Here is a 19,423-nt window from a genome sequence, read left to right as displayed (position 1 = left end):
ATTAAAAAGTTGTCTGATACAATTTTTCATCGAATTAGGTTCAGTAATTTAGACGGGAAATCGTAAAAGTCATAGTTACTTTTGCATTTATAATATTAGTGTTTTTATATAAAATCTAGCGCCTAGCGTAGTCTGTAGATTATTCAATCAATACAATGAAACGTGTGCCACGTTTCATTGTATTGATTGAATAAAGCTACGCATGCGCAAATGAGATGCGCAATGCGCTGTCTGTTTCTTACATTGAACTCCGGGATTTCAGGCAGTTTAGTACTGATTTTGGCACCGTCAGAACGTCTACTATCTTTTTTTTTAAAATTTATTTATGAAAGTATTTAATTTTAAAGTTACCTAAATCAAAGCAATTCATTTAATTTTGAACTATAACAAAAACAATATTCTTTGTGTTGTGTGTGTTTTTGTGGTTTGGAATGTATGATTCACGCACTATGGAACTGCTGTGCGTGCTGACGACGGTGCAACAAAAAGACCTAAGGAAGGAAGGTAATTGTTATTTTTATCTCTTTCGTATTAATACTAGTGGATCTTCCGCGAAACTTCGAGTTTTTTGAAAATATTTTATAGAAATTTAGATTTTTTTATATTTCAAGTATTTATTTTTATAAAATATAGTTTTTTTGTTGTAGGTATGCTCTATGATTATACACTTTGTTAATTTATCGATAAAAAACATCGTAGACTTTTAGTGTACTGTAGGTAGGTCAGTACAATTTATGATTATTTTGATACAGATTAGGCACGCCATTCTATTTTTTATTATTTCATTATAAATGAGAATTATATTTACCCCTTTGATCGCAGCCATACCTAACTAAACAGAACCTGTCCAAACCAATCACAGACCCAAATAAACACTTTTTTTCAAAATTGTTTTAATTTTTTATTGAAGTTTAACTACATACTCACGTATAAACGATTTAAACTCTTTATTAATTCATCATGCATATATCTCCTATTACTATTATATAAATTTTTGTTTTCAGGCGGAACTCCCTATACCTGATGGAAGATGCTGAATGTGGAGAAGGAGGATTTTTAAAGGTAAGTGTTGCGGGGAGTAGAAAGGTAGGTGTTAGGGTAGTAGGGTGAGGAGGGGAGTAGGGTAGGGAAGGGGTACAGGGAGGGGCAGGGGCGTAGGGTGGGGAGGGGAGTAGGGAGGGGAAGGGGTACAGGGAGGGGCAGCGGCGTAGGGTGGGGAGGGGAGTAGGGAGGGGAAGGGGTACAGGGAGGGGCAGCGGCGTAGGGTGGGGAGGGGAGTAGGGAGGGGAAGGGGTACAGGGAGGGGCAGCGGCGAAGGGTGGGGAGGGAAGTAGGGAGGGGAAGGGTTACAGGGAGGGGCTAGGAAATAGGGTGGGGAGGGTGTAGGGTGGGGAGGGAAGTAGGGAGGGGAAGGGTTACAGGGAGGGGCTAGGAAATAGGGTGGGGAGGGTGTAGGGTGGGGAGGAGAGTAGGGAGGGGAAGGGAGGGAAGTAGGGAGGGGAAGGGAGGGGAGTAAGGAGGGGAAGGGAGGGGAGTGGGGAGGGGAAGGGAGGGGAGAAGGGAGGGGATGGGGTACAGGGAGGGGCAGGGAAATAGGGTGGGAAGGGGAGTAGGGTGGGGAGGGGAGTAGGGTGGGGAAGGCGTAACGGGAGGGGCAGGGATGTAGGGTGGGGAGGGAAGTAGGGAGGGGAGAGGAGTAGGGAGGGGAAGGCGTACAGGGAGGGACAGGGATGTAGGGTGGGGAGGGGAGTAGTGAGGAGTATTCCCCTCACTTCATCCCCTCCCTGCACCACTGGGGCACCCATTGGTCCAGGGAGGGGAAGGGTAGTTGGTTGGGGAGGGGAGTAGGGTGGGTAAGGGTGCAGGGAGGGGAAGGAGAGTAGGGAGGGGATGAGTAATAGGTAGGAGAAGGATATTAAGGAGTTGACGGGTAATAGGGGGGAAGGGGTAATAGTGGGGGGAAGGGTAAAAGGAAGAGAAAGGAACATAGGGAGGGGAGGGGTAATAGGGATGGGAAGGAGAATAGGGAGGGAAGGAGTAATATTTAGGGGAAGGGTAATAGGAAGGGGAAGGGGTGTTGGGGGGTGTGGGTTAGGGACGGGATGGCTGTAAGGAGGGGAAGGGGAGTAGGGAGAGAAAGGTCAGTAGGGAGGGGAAGGGGAGTAAGGGGGCTAAGGGGAAAAGAAGGGGACTAGGGAGGAGAAGGGGAGTAGGGAGGGAAGGGGAGTAGGGTGTGAAGGGCAGTAGGTTATGAAGGAGAATAGTGACAGGATTGACAATAGGGAGAAGAAGGGAAGCGGAAGGGTGTTGGGAGCGGAGTAAAAATGGGTGAGTCAGTGTACAGGTGTGCAAGTGTACGTGTAAACCAGTGTTATATGAGACAGTGTACGGGTAAACCAGGATACTGTGAGCCAGCATACAGAGGAATCGGTGTATAATTATCCAAAATACGGGTTAACCAGTGTATTGTGAGCCAACACATGGATGACCCAGTGTTATATGAGCCAGAATGTGTACTGTGTGCCAAGGTCTTCGTGACCCAATGTACTATGAGTCTGAGTATGAGGAGGAGGGTCGTAGGGACTACTTACTACTACTACTTCCCAATTCCCTTATTTCCCTATGTTTTCGATGGATGGAGGAAAGGGTGAGGGAGAGAACCAGGAAGTTAGTGTGCGGGTGAGCGAATGGATGAGTGTAAGTATGTTACAAGTGAGTATGTCATCCACTGTCTCATTGAGAGAGAGGCGGTTGAGTGAGTGGGTGAGACAGTGAGTTGACGATTTTGCGAATAGGCGAATGACAATAAATTATGGATGTGTGAGTGTGTGTTAGAGCAAGTGAGCGGACCTGTGGATCGGTGCTATATAAATCAGTAAGCGATTAGGTGAATGAGTGAGATAATGAGTCTGTGACTGGGCGACATAGTATCAAGACATAGTCACTGAATAATTAAGTGGCAGAGTAGGAAAATAATATGCATATGTGTCCGAGTGGACGAGTGATCAAGAGGACGAGTAAGCAAGTGAATGAGTGTACCAGTAGTCGAGTGGATAAGTGACTAGGTGAAGGCAAATGTTAAATTACTTTGTTTAGGACAGTATTTAAAAAAATACACTTTAAAAATGGCAGAATGGTATCCCACTATGGGATCTTACGAAACACATAAAATTATTTGAGATGTAATCAATCACTCATCTAACGTATCAAGAAATTGAAAGAACCATTTCTACAGACCCTATTGCCCAAAATGATAAAACAATGATCAAATTCCACTGATCATATTGCCGTGAAAAGGGGCAAGACGGCCTTTTGGAAATTCTAAACTTAATAAATCCTAGGCTTTTATTTAACTAATACATTATCCTTTAATATTCAATTTAAACAAACTATAATAACTTATTTAAAATATATAATCCTTAATTTTAAATTGTTATAAAAATAATTTTGTTTAACCACAAGTAAACTGACAATCTATATTATTTGTTTTGTCCGGAATCCATCTTGAGTCAAGCACTTATCTTTTTGTCTTAAATCAGCTTTTTCTAAATATTCTCCGTTAATGCCCAGCCTTTGTTTAAAAGCTTGTTTAAAAGGCTTATCTAAAGTAATAATGACAAGATAAAAGTTAATATCGAAAAATTAACCCATCGATCCGATGAAATGATCTAAGTTTACGCTGGCCATAAGAAAACGACATAATAAAGTAACCAACTAAATGTAGCTGATATGATATATTCGAAATCTAATCATAAATAACTAAAAAATAATAATATATAAAAAGAATAAAAATAATAAGGATTCAATTTTGACGATTGGTATGCTTTTAGCTTTATAAATTTTTAGCAGCCCCCGATTTTGTTGAACTTAAGGTGCCGATTATTCCTATTTGGTAGAATGTCCTTTTGTAGGTTTATGATGAATTTAAAGATACTTACAACCTTTCGTATATTGGGCAAATGATTTTAAAGATACATTAATTGTCAAACATAATACAAACTTATTTTCGAAGGAATCCACTTATAGTAAAGTAAATAAGTGAGTGATGTTCTGCTACAAATTGTGTTTGTATTTGTTATATTGTTGTACTACGTCAAATTCCTGATGAATACCATCGCGATGTCATTTTATAAGATACCTCCAAGTTCAAAATCACTTTTTGACGAGGAGCTATATTAAATCTACTTTCAAAAGTTTGTAAAAAAACTGATTATTCTGTTGTGTCTTGCTTTAAAAATAAGTCTCAAGAATGGCTCTCGTATATTTTATGGGAGTTGTTTAAATATTCAATAAGTTTGGAACAATATGGGTCCACCAAGACAAATAAGCAAATTATTAAATGATGCAGGCATTCCATTCATTCGAAAAACGTCAATAATCATTCTTAATTACAAATTCATGCAAAGATACAGAATGAAAACTTCTATCAATATGAGTATCCTGATCGAGAAAGTGTTGAAAACACGGTAATCAAAAAAACAGAACAGAGCCCCAGTTTCATTTATACCTTTTTTTTGGTGCTAAAGACAGTCGAGCGGCCGTACAAAATGCCAATTTTATATGTAAGGATACATATGAAATTTTGTACGGGAGGAATATAAAGGCATTTTTTTTGTAAAATATATTTAATTAATCAAAGTGTGCACCGTTGTTATCTTTGCACTTTTGCCATCTCATCGGTAGTTCATTGATCCCTTTACTAAAAAAAACATGGGAGCGAGAATCACGGTGGGTGTCGCCGACAATCCAATTGTCCATCAAATTTAACTTAGTGGTTGTTTTTTTTTTGCGTTTAGGGCAGGATTTGGCTGGGTCTCGAGGGTTCAGCCATTCCGACGAGCGCTTCCGATTATCGTAAAGTATTCACTTTTCATCACAAGTAACAATTCGATTTAAAATCCCTTCATTATTGTGTCGGTTGAACAAAGTAACACAGTAGTTAACGCGTGTTTACAAGTTCGCTTCACTCAATTTTTGAGGTATCCATCGCTTAAGTTTTTCTTACTTTCCCGATTTTCCGTTGAATTCTTGAAGGTGGGTGTCGTTGTCTGCTAACATTTTGAGGTCATCTATGTAGAAAAGGTAATTTTTTCATTCCTCTACTAAGAAGTCAATTTCTGAACTTTCTAGTAGTAAGCTGTGCGAGTTCTGTGACATATAGACCAAACCAAAGCGGATTCAGACAATCCTGGATGGAAGCAAAGGAAAATATGTATTTTCCTCAACGATGTCCTCGACACTGTCGTCGTACCCTTATTCGGCCATCGGCAGCCGCTAACAGCTCACCATGGATATAAAAATTGTAAATAAATTCCCTATGCATTCGTCAACTTTGTGCAGCTCAAGGATTTTTAGGAGCTTTGAACGGGGCACTGAACTTGATGCATTTTTATAGCTGATCCACAACTGAGTCAATGAAAAAAAGGCTTAACAACGCCTCAACATCCGTTCTGTTATGTTATCAGCTACGTGAGCCTTAGGCGGATGTTAGTGTCTTATTGCCCGATTTAGCGGCTTTGTTGAACCAGTTCAGGGTTGACATACAACTGGCAACTGGGTTCAACGGTTTTTCTCAACCAAAAATTGTTGGTAGTTGTATTTTAATAATGGAATACTAATTACTAATTCCTATAAACACGATGCGAAACAATGTCAGATAACAATGTTTTATAGGAATATGCCATTAATAAACAATTAATGTCCAATAATAAACTTGCATCCGATTTAAAAGACTATGCTCGCTTTTTTTAAATATAAGTCTCTCCTCGAATCGATAGTCTTTGTTTTAGCATACCGAGTCATAATGTAGCGAAAGCGAAGTATTAGTGATAAATTTGCGAATATGTTTCATGCTACGGTTTTTTAATAAACATAATATTTTTTAATTGTAAGTTTATTTGTCCAATTTACATTTTTACATTTTACATTAACAGTCTGTAAATTTCCCACTGCTGGGCTAAGGCCTCCTCTCCCATTGAGCAGAAGGTTTGGAGCATATTCCACCACGCTTCTCCAATGCAGCTTGGTGGAATACAATGTGGCAGAATTTCGTTGAAATTAGACACATGCAGGTTTTCTCACGATGTTTTCCTTCACCGCTGAGCACGAGATGAATTACAAAAACAAATTAAGCACATGAAATTCAGTGGTGCTTGCCTGGGTTTGAACCCGAAATCATCGGTTGAGATGCACGCGTTCTAACTACTGGGCCATCTCATAGAATATAATTAGCTTATATATCAATTTTTTTTATAGGACAATCAATATTTTCTAAATCGATTTTTGAGTTTATTATATGAGATGGGTATGATTATTTTTATATTCATTCAAAAATTATACTTCCTCATCAATTTTAACCTGACTTATTAATTTCAGGCCCTTACTGCGCACGTCTATCTACGCAGATGGCGCACTGCAGTGACGCAATCAGAACATAGCGGCAAACAAGAATAAAAAATAATGTAATTTTATGTATTTAAGCTGATAAAGATCAAGGAGTGAAAAAAATACATTAAATTGGTAATTATTATAACACTTCCTTCAATTTTATAAGCAGTTTTATTAATAATCAGATCTTTTTGGAATATCATAATTATTAATTCGCAAGTGAATAAATTATTACAATATTTTAAGTTTATTTTTTTATTTTTAAATTGAACTAAAAACACGCCCGTCTTTGCACGGGTACAATTTGTTGATAAAAATAAAGTTTCTAACTTTGAAGTCGGTTAAATTTTTTAATAAATTATTTTTATTTCTTAGTTTTTTATCGATTGAATTAAAATAGAAGTAAATATGTAATTATTTTTTATTACTATATTACTAGCAGACTTTCTGTGATTTTCTTGTATTTCATTCAATTATTACGATACCTACTATTGGTATTATTAAGGAAGTGATTGGTGAAAAAATGATGATAAGTTTAAATTAAATTTCAACGGATAGAAAATGTTTAAGTTTTATTAAAATAATAAATGAGTTAGATAATGCTGATATTCATCACTGAAAATGATAATTATTTTACCTAATTTTATTTTTAATAATCATTACTTTCATTTAACCAAGACTTAAGCGATAAACTTTTTTTCTTGTTAATCTGTCTTTCGTTAAAATAAATAAATTCGATGGTTTTACAACACGTGAGCATGCAACATAAAGCTGCCCATGGGAGAAATAGGGATTCTTCAAGCCACAAATATCGGAATTGTAGCCTTTTGAAAGGTATTGCAGATTCTGAGGTAACAGGACGACGTCGCCCTTAAACTTTCCAGTCAATATCTTTGCTTCAAGTACATTTCCAGTAATTCTTCTCATGAACATTGTGTGGCGGCATAAAAATTCAATTGGGATATTGAAGATCTGGTTTTTATCAGCAATGGTATAGATTGACTTAAAATTTATCAGATTGCCTGGCAATAAATTTTGTTTTTGATAGTTAATCACATCGTCATCCACATTCATCACACATCACAGAGTCAAATATGGACTAATGATTATTAAGAATATCCGAGGATACATAATATCATCATCATCATGTCAGCCGAAAGACGTCCACTGCTGGACATAGGCCTCCCCCAAAGATCGCCACAACGACCGGTCTTGTGCAGCCCGCAACCAGCGTCTTCCCGCGGCCTTCACCAAGTCGTCGGACCACCTTGTGGGGGGCCTACCCACGCTGCGTCTTCCGGTCCATGGTCGCCACTCGAGAACTCGTCGAGGATACACTCTCAATTAATTCATTTTTTGAATGAAGAATAGAGCAGAAGTCGTCTGGCAATCGGATACATTGCGTATTTTGATATTGTCTGATTATACCGTTTCCAATATCCAGTAATTGATGATTGTAGCAGTAAGTACAGTCAGAGTAAGAAAACCTTCGTCAAGTTTCAAATTCATTCCTTTTTTAAGTCTTAAACTCTTAGTAACTTTTGAAACTAAAGCACTAAATAGACCTCTGCATACAAAATTAAACTAACATAGTATGTATAACTAGGTTCAAAATAGTGTAATATCTTTGGACTACGTCTAGTTTCATATCAACATGAAAACTTTTTAATGGTCTTATTTATCATTACAAGATTTAAATTAGATATGATATCTTCTACTGAATTGCAAAGTCTGTCAGTGTCATATATTTTCTTGCAATATCTTGCAATCATAGAATAAAAACGCTTATACAATTATTCGGCCGTTATTTTGAGTGACGGTTATTGACGTGACGTGTGATGAACGATAGAACCAAAGCAGTAGAACATTGCCGAAGTGTCTTTGTCGAAATAATAAATTTTAACATAATTCCTATTTATTTTTACGATTTTATTTACTACTTCCGTCCTACGGTTTCACCCGCGTTCCCGAGAGATTTTATGATTTCCCGGTGCCCTATATGTTATTCCAGTACATATGTGTGCCAAATTTTATCCAAAACCATTCAGTATATTTTACGTGAAAGAGTAACAAACATCCATCCATACCTCAGAGAAATCAGCCAGATCCATACACTACTACTATGAAGTAGGATTACTACTATGCACTCTCTTTTATAAGAGACCAGACAATGTCCTAATCTCCGATGTTACACGAGCATTTACGAAGGGGTAAGAGGTTTTGTAAAAAGATGCTAATTATCATCCCGATTGACTGCGACCGACGGTACAATCGAAGCTTACTAGGTGCAAGTATATGTTATTTTACTCTATCTTCTTATTATTATTATTATAGCTTTTAAACGCTATTTTTCTCTTTGCTAGATGCGACTTATAAGGACATTGCGACGCAATATATCATACTTAATCGGTAAAGCAGATTATCGCTCATACTGAACACATGAGAAAAGATCTTAAGGCGCCGAATCTTTTCTTACCCCGACTGTACAATCATAAACAATTAACTTCTTTTTACTGCCATCTGTTAGAATCATGTCGAACTAATAGAAAAGTTAAAATCGGTTCAGTAGTTTCAGAGTTCATCCCGGATAAACATCGTGACACTGGAATTATACAGGTGACTGTTTGAATACTATCGATATTTAAGGACGTGAAAATATTACGATCATACACGACAAAAAAAAATACATATAACATAAATATTAATAAACTTCTAAGTAAAGTTAATCAATAGTTATGTAATTAAATACGTGTCGTTTAGACACCCTAGCTGTGCTGTCAAGACAAAACAGGTATGTAGGTAGGTTTAGTTATCGCGCGGTTACATACGACTAAACGCCGCCACTTGTTAACAGGGTAGCAGGCTACCTTTGAAAAACAAGTATGATCCAATCCCCCTTCATACTTTAAGCCTGGCTCAGGACAGAAAGAAATACTAAGATATTTCAACATTAAACTACTTATCTACATAACTTGACTAACCTTGACAAATGTTCATAGTGAGTCTCCTTCTCAAGTGATACACAGTTCGGCACGTTTACGCATATCGTCTTTCATACGATTTTATACGAATGGGTCATTTTTAGCAGTTTCCAAAGCACTGGTGATTTTTAATTTCAACTCCTTTGTTTGCATACTCTGTAGCATACACGAGACGTTTCCTTGGGCATGTGTTGGAATACTAAACTGTCTGAAATCTACGAGATTTTGTATCTAATCTATTTAATCTCGTAGTATATATTGATAAGCCATACCTTATTACTAATGACGGGCCAAACTCACACACGACAGATTAGGTATACGCATAAGATCGATCGCTAGGCGAACATACACACCTACATACGAACCTTACGGTGGCGCTTGCCCTACTGACCTAATTATCTACGGGGCGGAGGTTGCGGGTGGCATAACGCACGCGCCGCCCGCGTCGGCATGGCTGGCTAATATAAATTTATGGAAAAATTTCCAAAAATTAAGTACCTATTATTTTTTACATAATTCGAATGATAATCATGTACCGAGTATTCTCCTTATATATTGATAGTAATTCACCAGTCACCTGTATATAAAGAAGCAAGATAACATCTAAGTGATTAAGTGTAATTGGGGGAACCTTATCGATAAGCTCTGCTAAAAAAAGGAGTATCGTAACACAGGTAGCATCAGAAAAACAAACTGACAAAAAAACAAAACAATTAAACCCTATCAAACTGTTAAAACAACCTCATGATACTCCTGCTTACAAGGAAATTATGCGATTACGTATTATTAATAGTGCCCCACTGCTATTTAATAATAATAATAGGAGTACGAAACACACTCTTGTGGACTTTTGCATCATCTTTGTGGATCCTACCTATGTTTTCTTTCAAGTAATTTACCTATATCTCTGAAACTACTGGACCGATTTTAATGAAACTTACATTGTCTCCTAAGTTGAAGTGTACCTTTTTTTTATTTTTATCTCTTAACCTTGCGACACCTACTGATGTGGGGGCAGAAGGTGCGCGTAGCTCTTCTTCCTCCTCCCCGGTCGTCTTTGGCGGAGCGGGTCTGCAGCGGCATCCTCTTCCCGCTCCCGCTCCGCGGCATCCTTCTGCGACATGAGGTTTTCGCAGAAGAAGCGAATCTCCGACCAGCACGTCTCGCTACCGAGCATTTCGTTGACGATGCTCGGCAGCGAGAGGTTTCCGCGCATAGTCGCCACCAGGATGTGCCTCTGGGGCCCCCACAAAACACACTCGTTGCAGGAGGGTGATACCTCCCACCGCACCCAGTAAGTACCTGCGTCATTCTGAAGGTGAGCGTGCCCTTTTTCCTCTCGACCCAGCAACTCAAGTGGAGACGTATCGCCTCCATATAGTCGCCGCGGTAGCTCACCTCGACCCGGAACCGGTACACCTCCGCGAGCACCTCTACCTAGAGGTCCCAGGGCGGATAACCCGCGAGAAGTGTCGCCGCAGTTCACGATACCGTACGGTACCTGTGATGCCTCTCTCCGCTATGACCCTCTGCGGCTTCCGCAGCTGGACCCGATTGTCGGCGGTAAGGGCGTCTACTCAGATCAGGGCACCGAACCTCGACCGAAACCGAAACTGAGCCTCGAGCCGAGATGGACAAAGTGATACCCGAAGCTCCATCGACCGTACAAGATCAAGCCCAGATATTTCATCTGGGCCTGCACCTTGATCACCATCCCCTGGACGATGATACTCGACTCTCATGGGGGTCTTTTTCGTGGACCGTGGAAGAGGAGGGCCTCCGTTTTGCATATGGAAACCCTTAAGCCCAGCAATTCCATGCGGTCCACGATGAGAGCCGCTCCCGCCTCGGCGAGGCGAGCCGCCTCCCGAAAGTCCCGCTCAGTTGCCGTGACAAGGGTGTTATCAGCGTAGCACAACACCCCCATCCCGGGAAGGACGGGTGCTCACAGGAGCCAGTCGAAACCGACGTTCCAGAGAATTGACAGACCCCTGTGGAACGCCACAGCCTACCCGACGCCGGACCAGCCTCCCATCGACCTCCGCCCAGAGGATCTCCCTGTCCTGGTACGCCTCCAGCAGCCTCCTGAGGATAGGTCGGCACCTCATGGTATCGGGGTGCCTCCCGTATCATCTCGAAAGGTGACTGTTGAAATCGTTCGCCACGGTGAGCGATACCGCCAGGCCAACTTTCAGTTTTATGTCGCTTTCATATTTCAGACATTTATTTAATGAGATATGATGAAGGGCGCGTCCTCCCCACAGCGCTTCGACTTACGGTGTTAATATTGAGCTGAGGCTTCTCGGGCAAACTATACTGATTAATATGCTAGTGTTTATGTTATACTAAAATTATATATTTATTAGGCTATAAATGACGTTTTATATATATTAAAAATTATTTTTTTATTTATAACTTTTTTTTAAATTACCCAAAACGTCACAAAAGTGTTAATTCGTTGATTTCGTGCCGTTAACCCATTTCCTACTTGTTGCTGCTAACCCAAAACTTCACTTTGGCATTTTTATAATTTAAATAATAAAATAATTTACATCGATTTTATCGGTGCAGTAAAATAATAATTACAATTAGATTTTATTATCTAATTTGATTGCTGTATTTGTTGGATGTCATTATGCATCGTTTCAGATCAATTTATTAGCTGTCATCCAATATAAAGGTTAGTATTTGTTTGAAAATGTTGAAGTATTAGGACAGACTTCTTTTGCTTTACAATTGGCTTTTATTTATTTAAATAATTATTCCATAATTATTTCTTTGATTTAAATATGGATATAATTCTTATTTAATTTTGGTGATGATACTGGCCACACTCCCTAAGCCTTTCAAAGTTTCACGAACTTTCGATTTTTTTCTTTTTGCATTTTTACATCTTCGGTTTAACACCTAATTTAAACTTCAATTTCGATATACTGAATATATCGAATATATTAATTATAGAATTTTGAAGTTTGATACAACTTTATACAACCTGCTTCTACCGACATACAAAAATTTGATTTTTGACCCATTGGAATGTTACTGCGGAGTTGAAATTGTCATTTAAAGTAAGCAGGACTTTAAACCTCCAGAAGGAGGTTGATTTTTTATGCCTACCACATGGATTAGAAATTTTAAGCTGAAATATTAAGCGTAAGGACGGCTGCAGTTTCCTGGTTGAGTGTGTCCAAATAGCTGCTAAATTTAGTAACTGTATAACTAATTTAAGACCTGAAATTGTGATATCAATAGATATAACACACCAAAATATTTGTTACTTAAATTAAATAGTTATATAAACAAAACTGCATTCTTCTTCCTCAATTCCCCATTTATACCTAAATGTAACTGTGAATATTATTTTACCGAGTAATTTTTTGTAACCAGCGGTTTAAAACAACGTCGTGTGATGGCTCAGACTCTTTTTGGTGCAGTCCTGCGAGACTCGACTGTTCAAAAAATATTTCTCTTGAATGTATTTGACTTGACATGATTCAGGTCCAAACGCATGGTGCATACGTATCGATTGATGATATTCTCTACGCAGACAACCTCTTTTTAGTAGCTGACAACGCAAATTTCCTCCTGTATTGCAAAGGCGTCGGCATCTTTTGGCATACTGAGAGCCAGAGCTTGTTAGTTACCTTTTTCGAAAAGACGACTCCAGACTACTTAAATATGTGTTTTATTCACAGCTAAAGGAGGGAAACCGTAGACATGCAGGACAATTCTTTCAATACAAAGATGTTTTAAAGCGACTCCTGACTGCCTATAATATACCTCTGATCTCTTGGGAAACGCTTGCTAATCAGAGACCTGTGTGGAGTAATACTATTAATAAGACTTTTACTATATTCGAGAGAAACCATTTGGTTGACCTCGATACCAATCGCATCGTATTGCTATACTTACAATAACAAAGGCCAATTAGTTTCAACTCATTCTCGTGACAAAAAAGTATACAAAATTAGACTTCATTTTAAAACTGACGCGACTAAGGTAATTCGTGGGATATCGCTTAGTGACGTTTATTAGCTTTAAGAAAGGTATACTGTGATTTTTTGGATCCAGATCCATGATTGGATGAAAGATTATTTGGATCCATTAGAATGGACGAGGTTATTAAAAACGTGTGCGTCTCGGGACGCCAGACAGAAGTGACAACTGAACTTGAACTATTTCATATTGAAATTGTTTAACTTAAGAATAGCCTAGGTTATAACTTGTTTTTATGCATATTTATATGATAATGTAAGGAAAGGTTATTTATTAATAAAATCTTTTATTGATTATAAAATAGATTATATTCTTAGTTACAATTCTTGAATATGTATGTGGCTTGTGAATTATGTTGGCTGTGAATTAAAGGATGAACTCATAGCCTTATTTCTAGTTGTAGTGGATGTTTCGAACTTTGCAAGTGAGCAAGGTAAGGAGTTTAGTGTAAATTTTATTGCAGCAGAAGATGAAAGTGTCATAAAGTGTTAATAGTGCGTTGGAATCAACAGACGCTAAGTGTATGATGCAACAATGTGCATGGTTTGTCGTGGGATGAATCTTTACCGGTTGATTTTAAAAGCGTGTGGTTAAAATGTACTAATGCGTTTCAAGAAAAAACCGATTTGTATCCACGGATGCAGCTTTGATTAAGCTTCATTTGGTGTCCGATAGTTCTGAGCGTGGTTATGTTGATGCTGTCTACTTTCGGATTACTGCTACTAACGGACTCAATAAAACATATATACATTATACACATTTCGAAATTCGAAGAATATTTATTTATTAACATAAGAATTAATAACCAAGTGCTTAAATATATACAAATATGAATTAAAAATAGTTACTGTATAAATCTTAACCGCGTGGAATGGTGGAAAGAATTTTAACAGCATTTCCCAGTTGAATCGCAATTCCGATCCTCTGGGCTAAAAAAGAACCAGCCCTCCTATAACCAGTGGAGGCAATAAGACAAGGTCTTATACTTTTGATGAAGCTTTTTGCACCACTATTCCAAGGGCCAAGTGTTTCGACAGCAAATGGGACAAAAAGTAATTTGACATAAGACACGAATATTTAGATCTTTTTTTGCTTTAGCTTTTTCAGCAGCGGCACCGGCTCTTAACATTGTTTCTCGGATATGAGACGGGGCCAACGCATGTAGCGTCCCACACAAGGGCCCGTCCTCGTTCCCAGGGAACCAATGTTAATCCATCAGGTCTCTTAAGTGTGTGCCAGGGAGTGCCAGCCAGTATAATGTTAGAAAACTGAAAACTGGTTTCTTATTGCTTCAGTTCATAGCTCTGAGGGTAACATTCCACGCGAAGAACTGTCCGCGGGGAATGGTAACATCAGAGTAACTTTCTAACAACTTTTGGTGGCAAGGGCCTCCTTGGTTGCGTTTGTCATGAGATTGGCCTTTGCCTTTTATTAATGACATAAAGGATACTAAATAAAATAATATTATAAATAGTGAAAGGCGTTTTATTAAAACTTTTTATTTTTGTTGGAATTAATTTCGATTTAAACCCTCAGATCTTTCTACACTAGTCTGAGTTTCGGAGTGGTGTTATCGTTTTAAAATTAAAATTGTTTAAGTGTTTTTTTAGTGTGTTCGCTCCCGGACAGTGAATAGTTTGGTTTTGTATTTTACTCAATAATAGTATAGTTTTAGTTATAGTATAGTGTATAAAGCGTCTTGAGTGTTTATATTAAAGTGAGTGACTCCGTAGTGGGCGGGGTTCAAAGGATAAAGTTCAAAAATATTCATGTTGACAATTGTTGAATTGTGCTATGCTCACTTAAATTGACCGAAGCTTTGAAGCTCACATTAGTATTGAATGCTACTCCGTCAAGTCGATCAAGTACAAACTTAAATATGTAAACAATGGCAACAATAATGTAGTTTTAGTTATCCGTTACATGAAACACCTGTTAAAGGACGGCCTAAATAATATTTGCCTCCGACGCTCTGGGTCGGAAGGTCGGAATTTATAATGTATTAATGTAAAGTATATGTAATATGAAGGCCATATGGTGTATAAATAAGATCAAATTATACAATAAATTGTTTACTCACCGGAAACTTCTCACTTAAACTGGGACTTAAGAGCACTACACTTTCCACAGGCATACCTTAAGTTTTTTTTTTTTTTAAGTTTTTGTTTCTATCACTACACTTAACTATGGAATTGCAACTACGTCCATAATATATCCATAATATAATCACGGATTCCAAATTTTGACTTTAACAAATAACTTTTAAGTTGATTCAATCATAATTTATAATTATTCAAACTGAGAAAGAGTAAGTTTAAATCACGTAAGTGATATCACTGAATCCGAGCTCATATTTATGAAAACACCATTATTTGTAACAGTGTTCCCTTGGACTTCCTGAAAAACACGAGCCAAGGAATGAGTCATAGTATTTGTAGGCTAGGAGAAGGAAAATAGTTTATTACACTTGCCGCGGTTATAAATCAGCGTACACATGATTCGCACATCAATATAGCTCATTCAATTACCTTAAATACACTACAATTACTTTCATACTTTAATTTTCTTGTGCCTGCAAAATTCGTGGCAGAATTGCATTTAGCTTACATTTTTCACATGTATTGATTTAAGAGATGCATTCTGAGGCGCATGTGCGATGCGCACTGCGCGTTGTTCCTCTCATCGCTTCACCTATTGGTGCTTATATGATATAGTGGGAGGTTGCCAGGCTCTAGCTGTAATAATTAATTAATATTTTTGATATTATCTTTATCAGTTATGTCGCAAAGCGAAATATAATATAAGCCAAGCATAGATCTTCTCATAGCTTTCAGTTTGACAAGCATACCAACTCTCGGTTTCTCGTCTTGTGTGTCATCATTATTAGTACAAATCGTTAGAATACTTAGGGTTTTTTTGAATTCCTTTGTATTTCTATATGTTACTCTGCTAACTTCTTCTGGTTTTTACTAATAAAAAGAGCGATAAGCGACGTATGTATATATATGTAAGTTATGCAAATAGGCTGTACTATGACTGCATTTTATTAAAATTACTGTTTGTATATTTGCTTACATAGCTAACGCTGGCTTAGCCTAATGAAATACATCGAAGGGATTCAGTATAATAATTCAGGTCTTAAAAAGGCCTACAAAAAGCCCGCAATATTATGTGTCTATCCTTTAAGGTACATCCGTAATAACTAGATTTTATCCATTAAAATTATTATTAAAGCAAAACAATTACCCATAATCCATTATATATCCTTACTCAGACAAAATTAGTAACCTGGGACATTTAATAAAGATTAAACTTCATTTCAATACTTATGTAAAATAGATTAAAAAATAGGACGCTTAAATCTATATCATCACTTGTTGGATGTACTCGAACTTTCTATGGAATTTCATATTGCGTCTCTCTCGCGAGCTTCGTAGATGAGCGTCGTAATACACGCAGAATAATTTAAAACAATCTTTTTGGGTAGTATTAGGGTATAATAGATAGGGGACCGAGTAAATTTTATTGGAATATTTTATCTATCTACATATCCTTACTGTTTGATTCATCATCGCCGAGCGTAAACTATTAAAGTCAGGGCCCTGAAATTTGGTGAGGAGGATCTTTTTCTTGAGTAAACACCCACTAAGAAAGGAATTTTGGATGTTCAACCCTGAAGGGTGTGAAATAGGGGTTGAACGTTTGGAAGTACGTTACTTTTTAAAGTATGAACATGAAACTTTATTTTTGAGATACTGATTAAAAATGAGTAGATACGTATTTAAGCGTTTCTGGATAATCTAGCCCTAAGGGTTGAAATAGGGGTTGAAATTTCGTATATAGGTTAGCCTGGAAACCGTCATTTTTTGAAGCTATAAGCTTTAATCTTTAATTTTGGGCTGCTGATGAGGAATGAGTAGATATGTATTTAAGCGTTTCTGTATATTCTACCCCTAAAGGTTGAAATAGGGGTTAAAATTTTGTATATAGGTTAGTCTTGAAGCCCCTCATTTTTTATGTTAGGAGATTGGCACGCCAATTATGTTACTGAGGAATTTAAGACGTCAAAAATTATGCAACGGCACCAGACTAATATTAAGGGTTCTCTATGGTAATGTCATAGATAATAGTTATCACTGTACTAAAAGAGAAGTAGTGTATATTCAGAATCAGAATACCTCTTTAATTTCAAGAGAGTACAGTTCACGATTAAATAACCTATACTTCACCATGACAATTAATAAGGTACAAGGTCAAATTTATAAAATAGCCGAAGTAGATACAAGAGAAGACTGTTTTCCGTATGGACAGCTCTAAATAGTCTGTTCGAGAGTGAGCTCTATAGAGCTCTGCTTATAAGCAGTCTGGTGTATCTAGCCAAAGAAAGTTGAACCAAAAATGAGGTCTTAAATTAACGTAATATTTTAAACTATTCTGTTACCGCGGGCAAAAGCTAGTTATCTATTATCACATAGCTGGCTGTAGCTGTATTGATTTATTATTCGTTTTGCGTAGGTGCATCAGGTGGAGGGTGGTGGACGTTTATAGGATATCTCGAAATTTCTATGTAATTGAACATAAGTTCGTCTCTCTCCCACATATAACATAATAACTATCAAGAGGTAGGGACTAGGGAGAATAAGTACGTTAGGAACACGGGTATTGATTTATTTAAAATCTGAGAGAGAGGTCACTCGTGAAAGGATAGGGTAATAAATTTGACGGTGACATTTAACATCGATGCCCACGCAGCTTCTACCTATCTGGAAACGCGGCATCGTGTTATGCCAAGATAAAAATAATTTATGAAAAAATTAAACCGAATACAAAATTAGAAACAGTTAGTTAAATAAAAACAAAATATAATGACTTGCGAAAAGGAAATTCAAAAACGGATTTGTCTAAGTTGTACCTAATTAAGGACACACGCCGACGCGTGTTAATATTAAGTATTAATATTTGTTATTGTAAAGAAAGTTATTTGTTAATTAACTGCTGCTAGTTATTTGTACAGTATATTTATATAAGTTGGATGTATCACTCTCGAAATTAATTAATAACGTTTTTCTTTATTGGTTAAGTTAAGAATTAAAGTAAAACAAGAATGTATTTTTATTGTGTATATTTTGTGAGTCATAAATAAAATAAAAATTTAACAGATCGAGAATTGAAGAGCGCTTTGATTTCGAAAACAAAAACATTTAATCTTAAACAAAACACGATATGAAATAATTCTAGAGCTTAAACAAACATAATAAGGAAATATATTACTTATGCACTAAACAGAAAACGTGAGTTCCTAAAGTTATATTTTTATTTAATATAATGTACATGGTATTTAATTATTTTGAAAAGTATTGAGATTAATTTGTCAACTTAATATGATTGTAGCATTGAATTCTATCACTGTGCCGCCCGGCAAAAGGCAGTTTTTCTTTAATAAGAACGGGCAAGAAACTCTAGGATTGCACATATCTGTTAATATTTTTCTGTTAATTCCTAAGTATCACGTGCTTCGACATTTAAGCTATTTGTTCTGTGTGCTTGGACTGGGACCTCCAAAGGTACAAAAGTCAATGTTTGCACAATTAGGAAAAGATTTCATTAGAATAAAAATTATCAAGTTCACTTTAAGTTTAGTAAGATCTGAGATCTTTTGATAATTAGCAGTGGGATTAATTCTGCCGTGTAAAAATTATATGTAAATGTAATCCGTTGTATCTTTTAACATGTTACTAGTAAGTCTCTCACGATTTTTTAGGAATTTCGAAACCTATGACAGGTTTTGTTTTGATTTCATTTCATTGTAAATTGCAAGTCACTCATCTATACCTATTTGGCGCCAAATGATGTAAACTCTTTTGAATTGAATGAAATTTTCAAAGTCAAATAGTAAATATTAATTCACTTAGAATTGGAGTTTATGGAAAACAATTTACATTATTAATTTTGTTTACGTTTTTCATTTTTAATTATGCATCTGCTGCTCTGCTCTGCTGAATTGCTGAACTGCTCTGAATCTCTCCTGAACTGAATCTGCTGAATCTCTAAATTAACTG

General features: G+C 37.1%; 1 protein-coding gene and 1 long non-coding RNA gene across 2 annotated transcripts; one reads left to right on the top strand and one right to left on the bottom strand.

Moving 5' to 3' along the window:
- Window positions 1–360: 360 nt before the first annotated feature.
- LOC125076287 lies at window positions 361–6,490 on the top strand. The gene is made up of 3 exons (XR_007120304.1): window positions 361–504; window positions 1,005–1,062; window positions 6,376–6,490. It is a non-coding gene; the product is annotated as an uncharacterized LOC125076287 (long non-coding RNA).
- A 3,277-nt stretch (window positions 6,491–9,767) lies between these two features.
- LOC125076317 lies at window positions 9,768–11,295 on the bottom strand. Its single transcript, XM_047688421.1, has 5 exons — window positions 11,167–11,295; window positions 10,960–11,085; window positions 10,671–10,805; window positions 10,463–10,605; window positions 9,768–9,822 (listed from the first exon to the last, which is right to left on the bottom strand). Exons 1-5 carry the CDS (start codon window positions 11,293–11,295, stop codon window positions 9,768–9,770), a joined length of 588 nt encoding a protein of 195 aa, XP_047544377.1.
- Window positions 11,296–19,423: the final 8,128 nt, after the last annotated feature.

The sequence above is a fragment of the Vanessa atalanta genome, chromosome Z (genome assembly GCF_905147765.1).
Source record: "Vanessa atalanta chromosome Z, ilVanAtal1.2, whole genome shotgun sequence".
NCBI lineage: Eukaryota > Metazoa > Arthropoda > Insecta > Lepidoptera > Nymphalidae > Vanessa > Vanessa atalanta.
The sequence above is the reverse complement of the archived record's forward strand: the minus strand, read 5'-3'. Positions and strand labels throughout refer to the sequence as shown.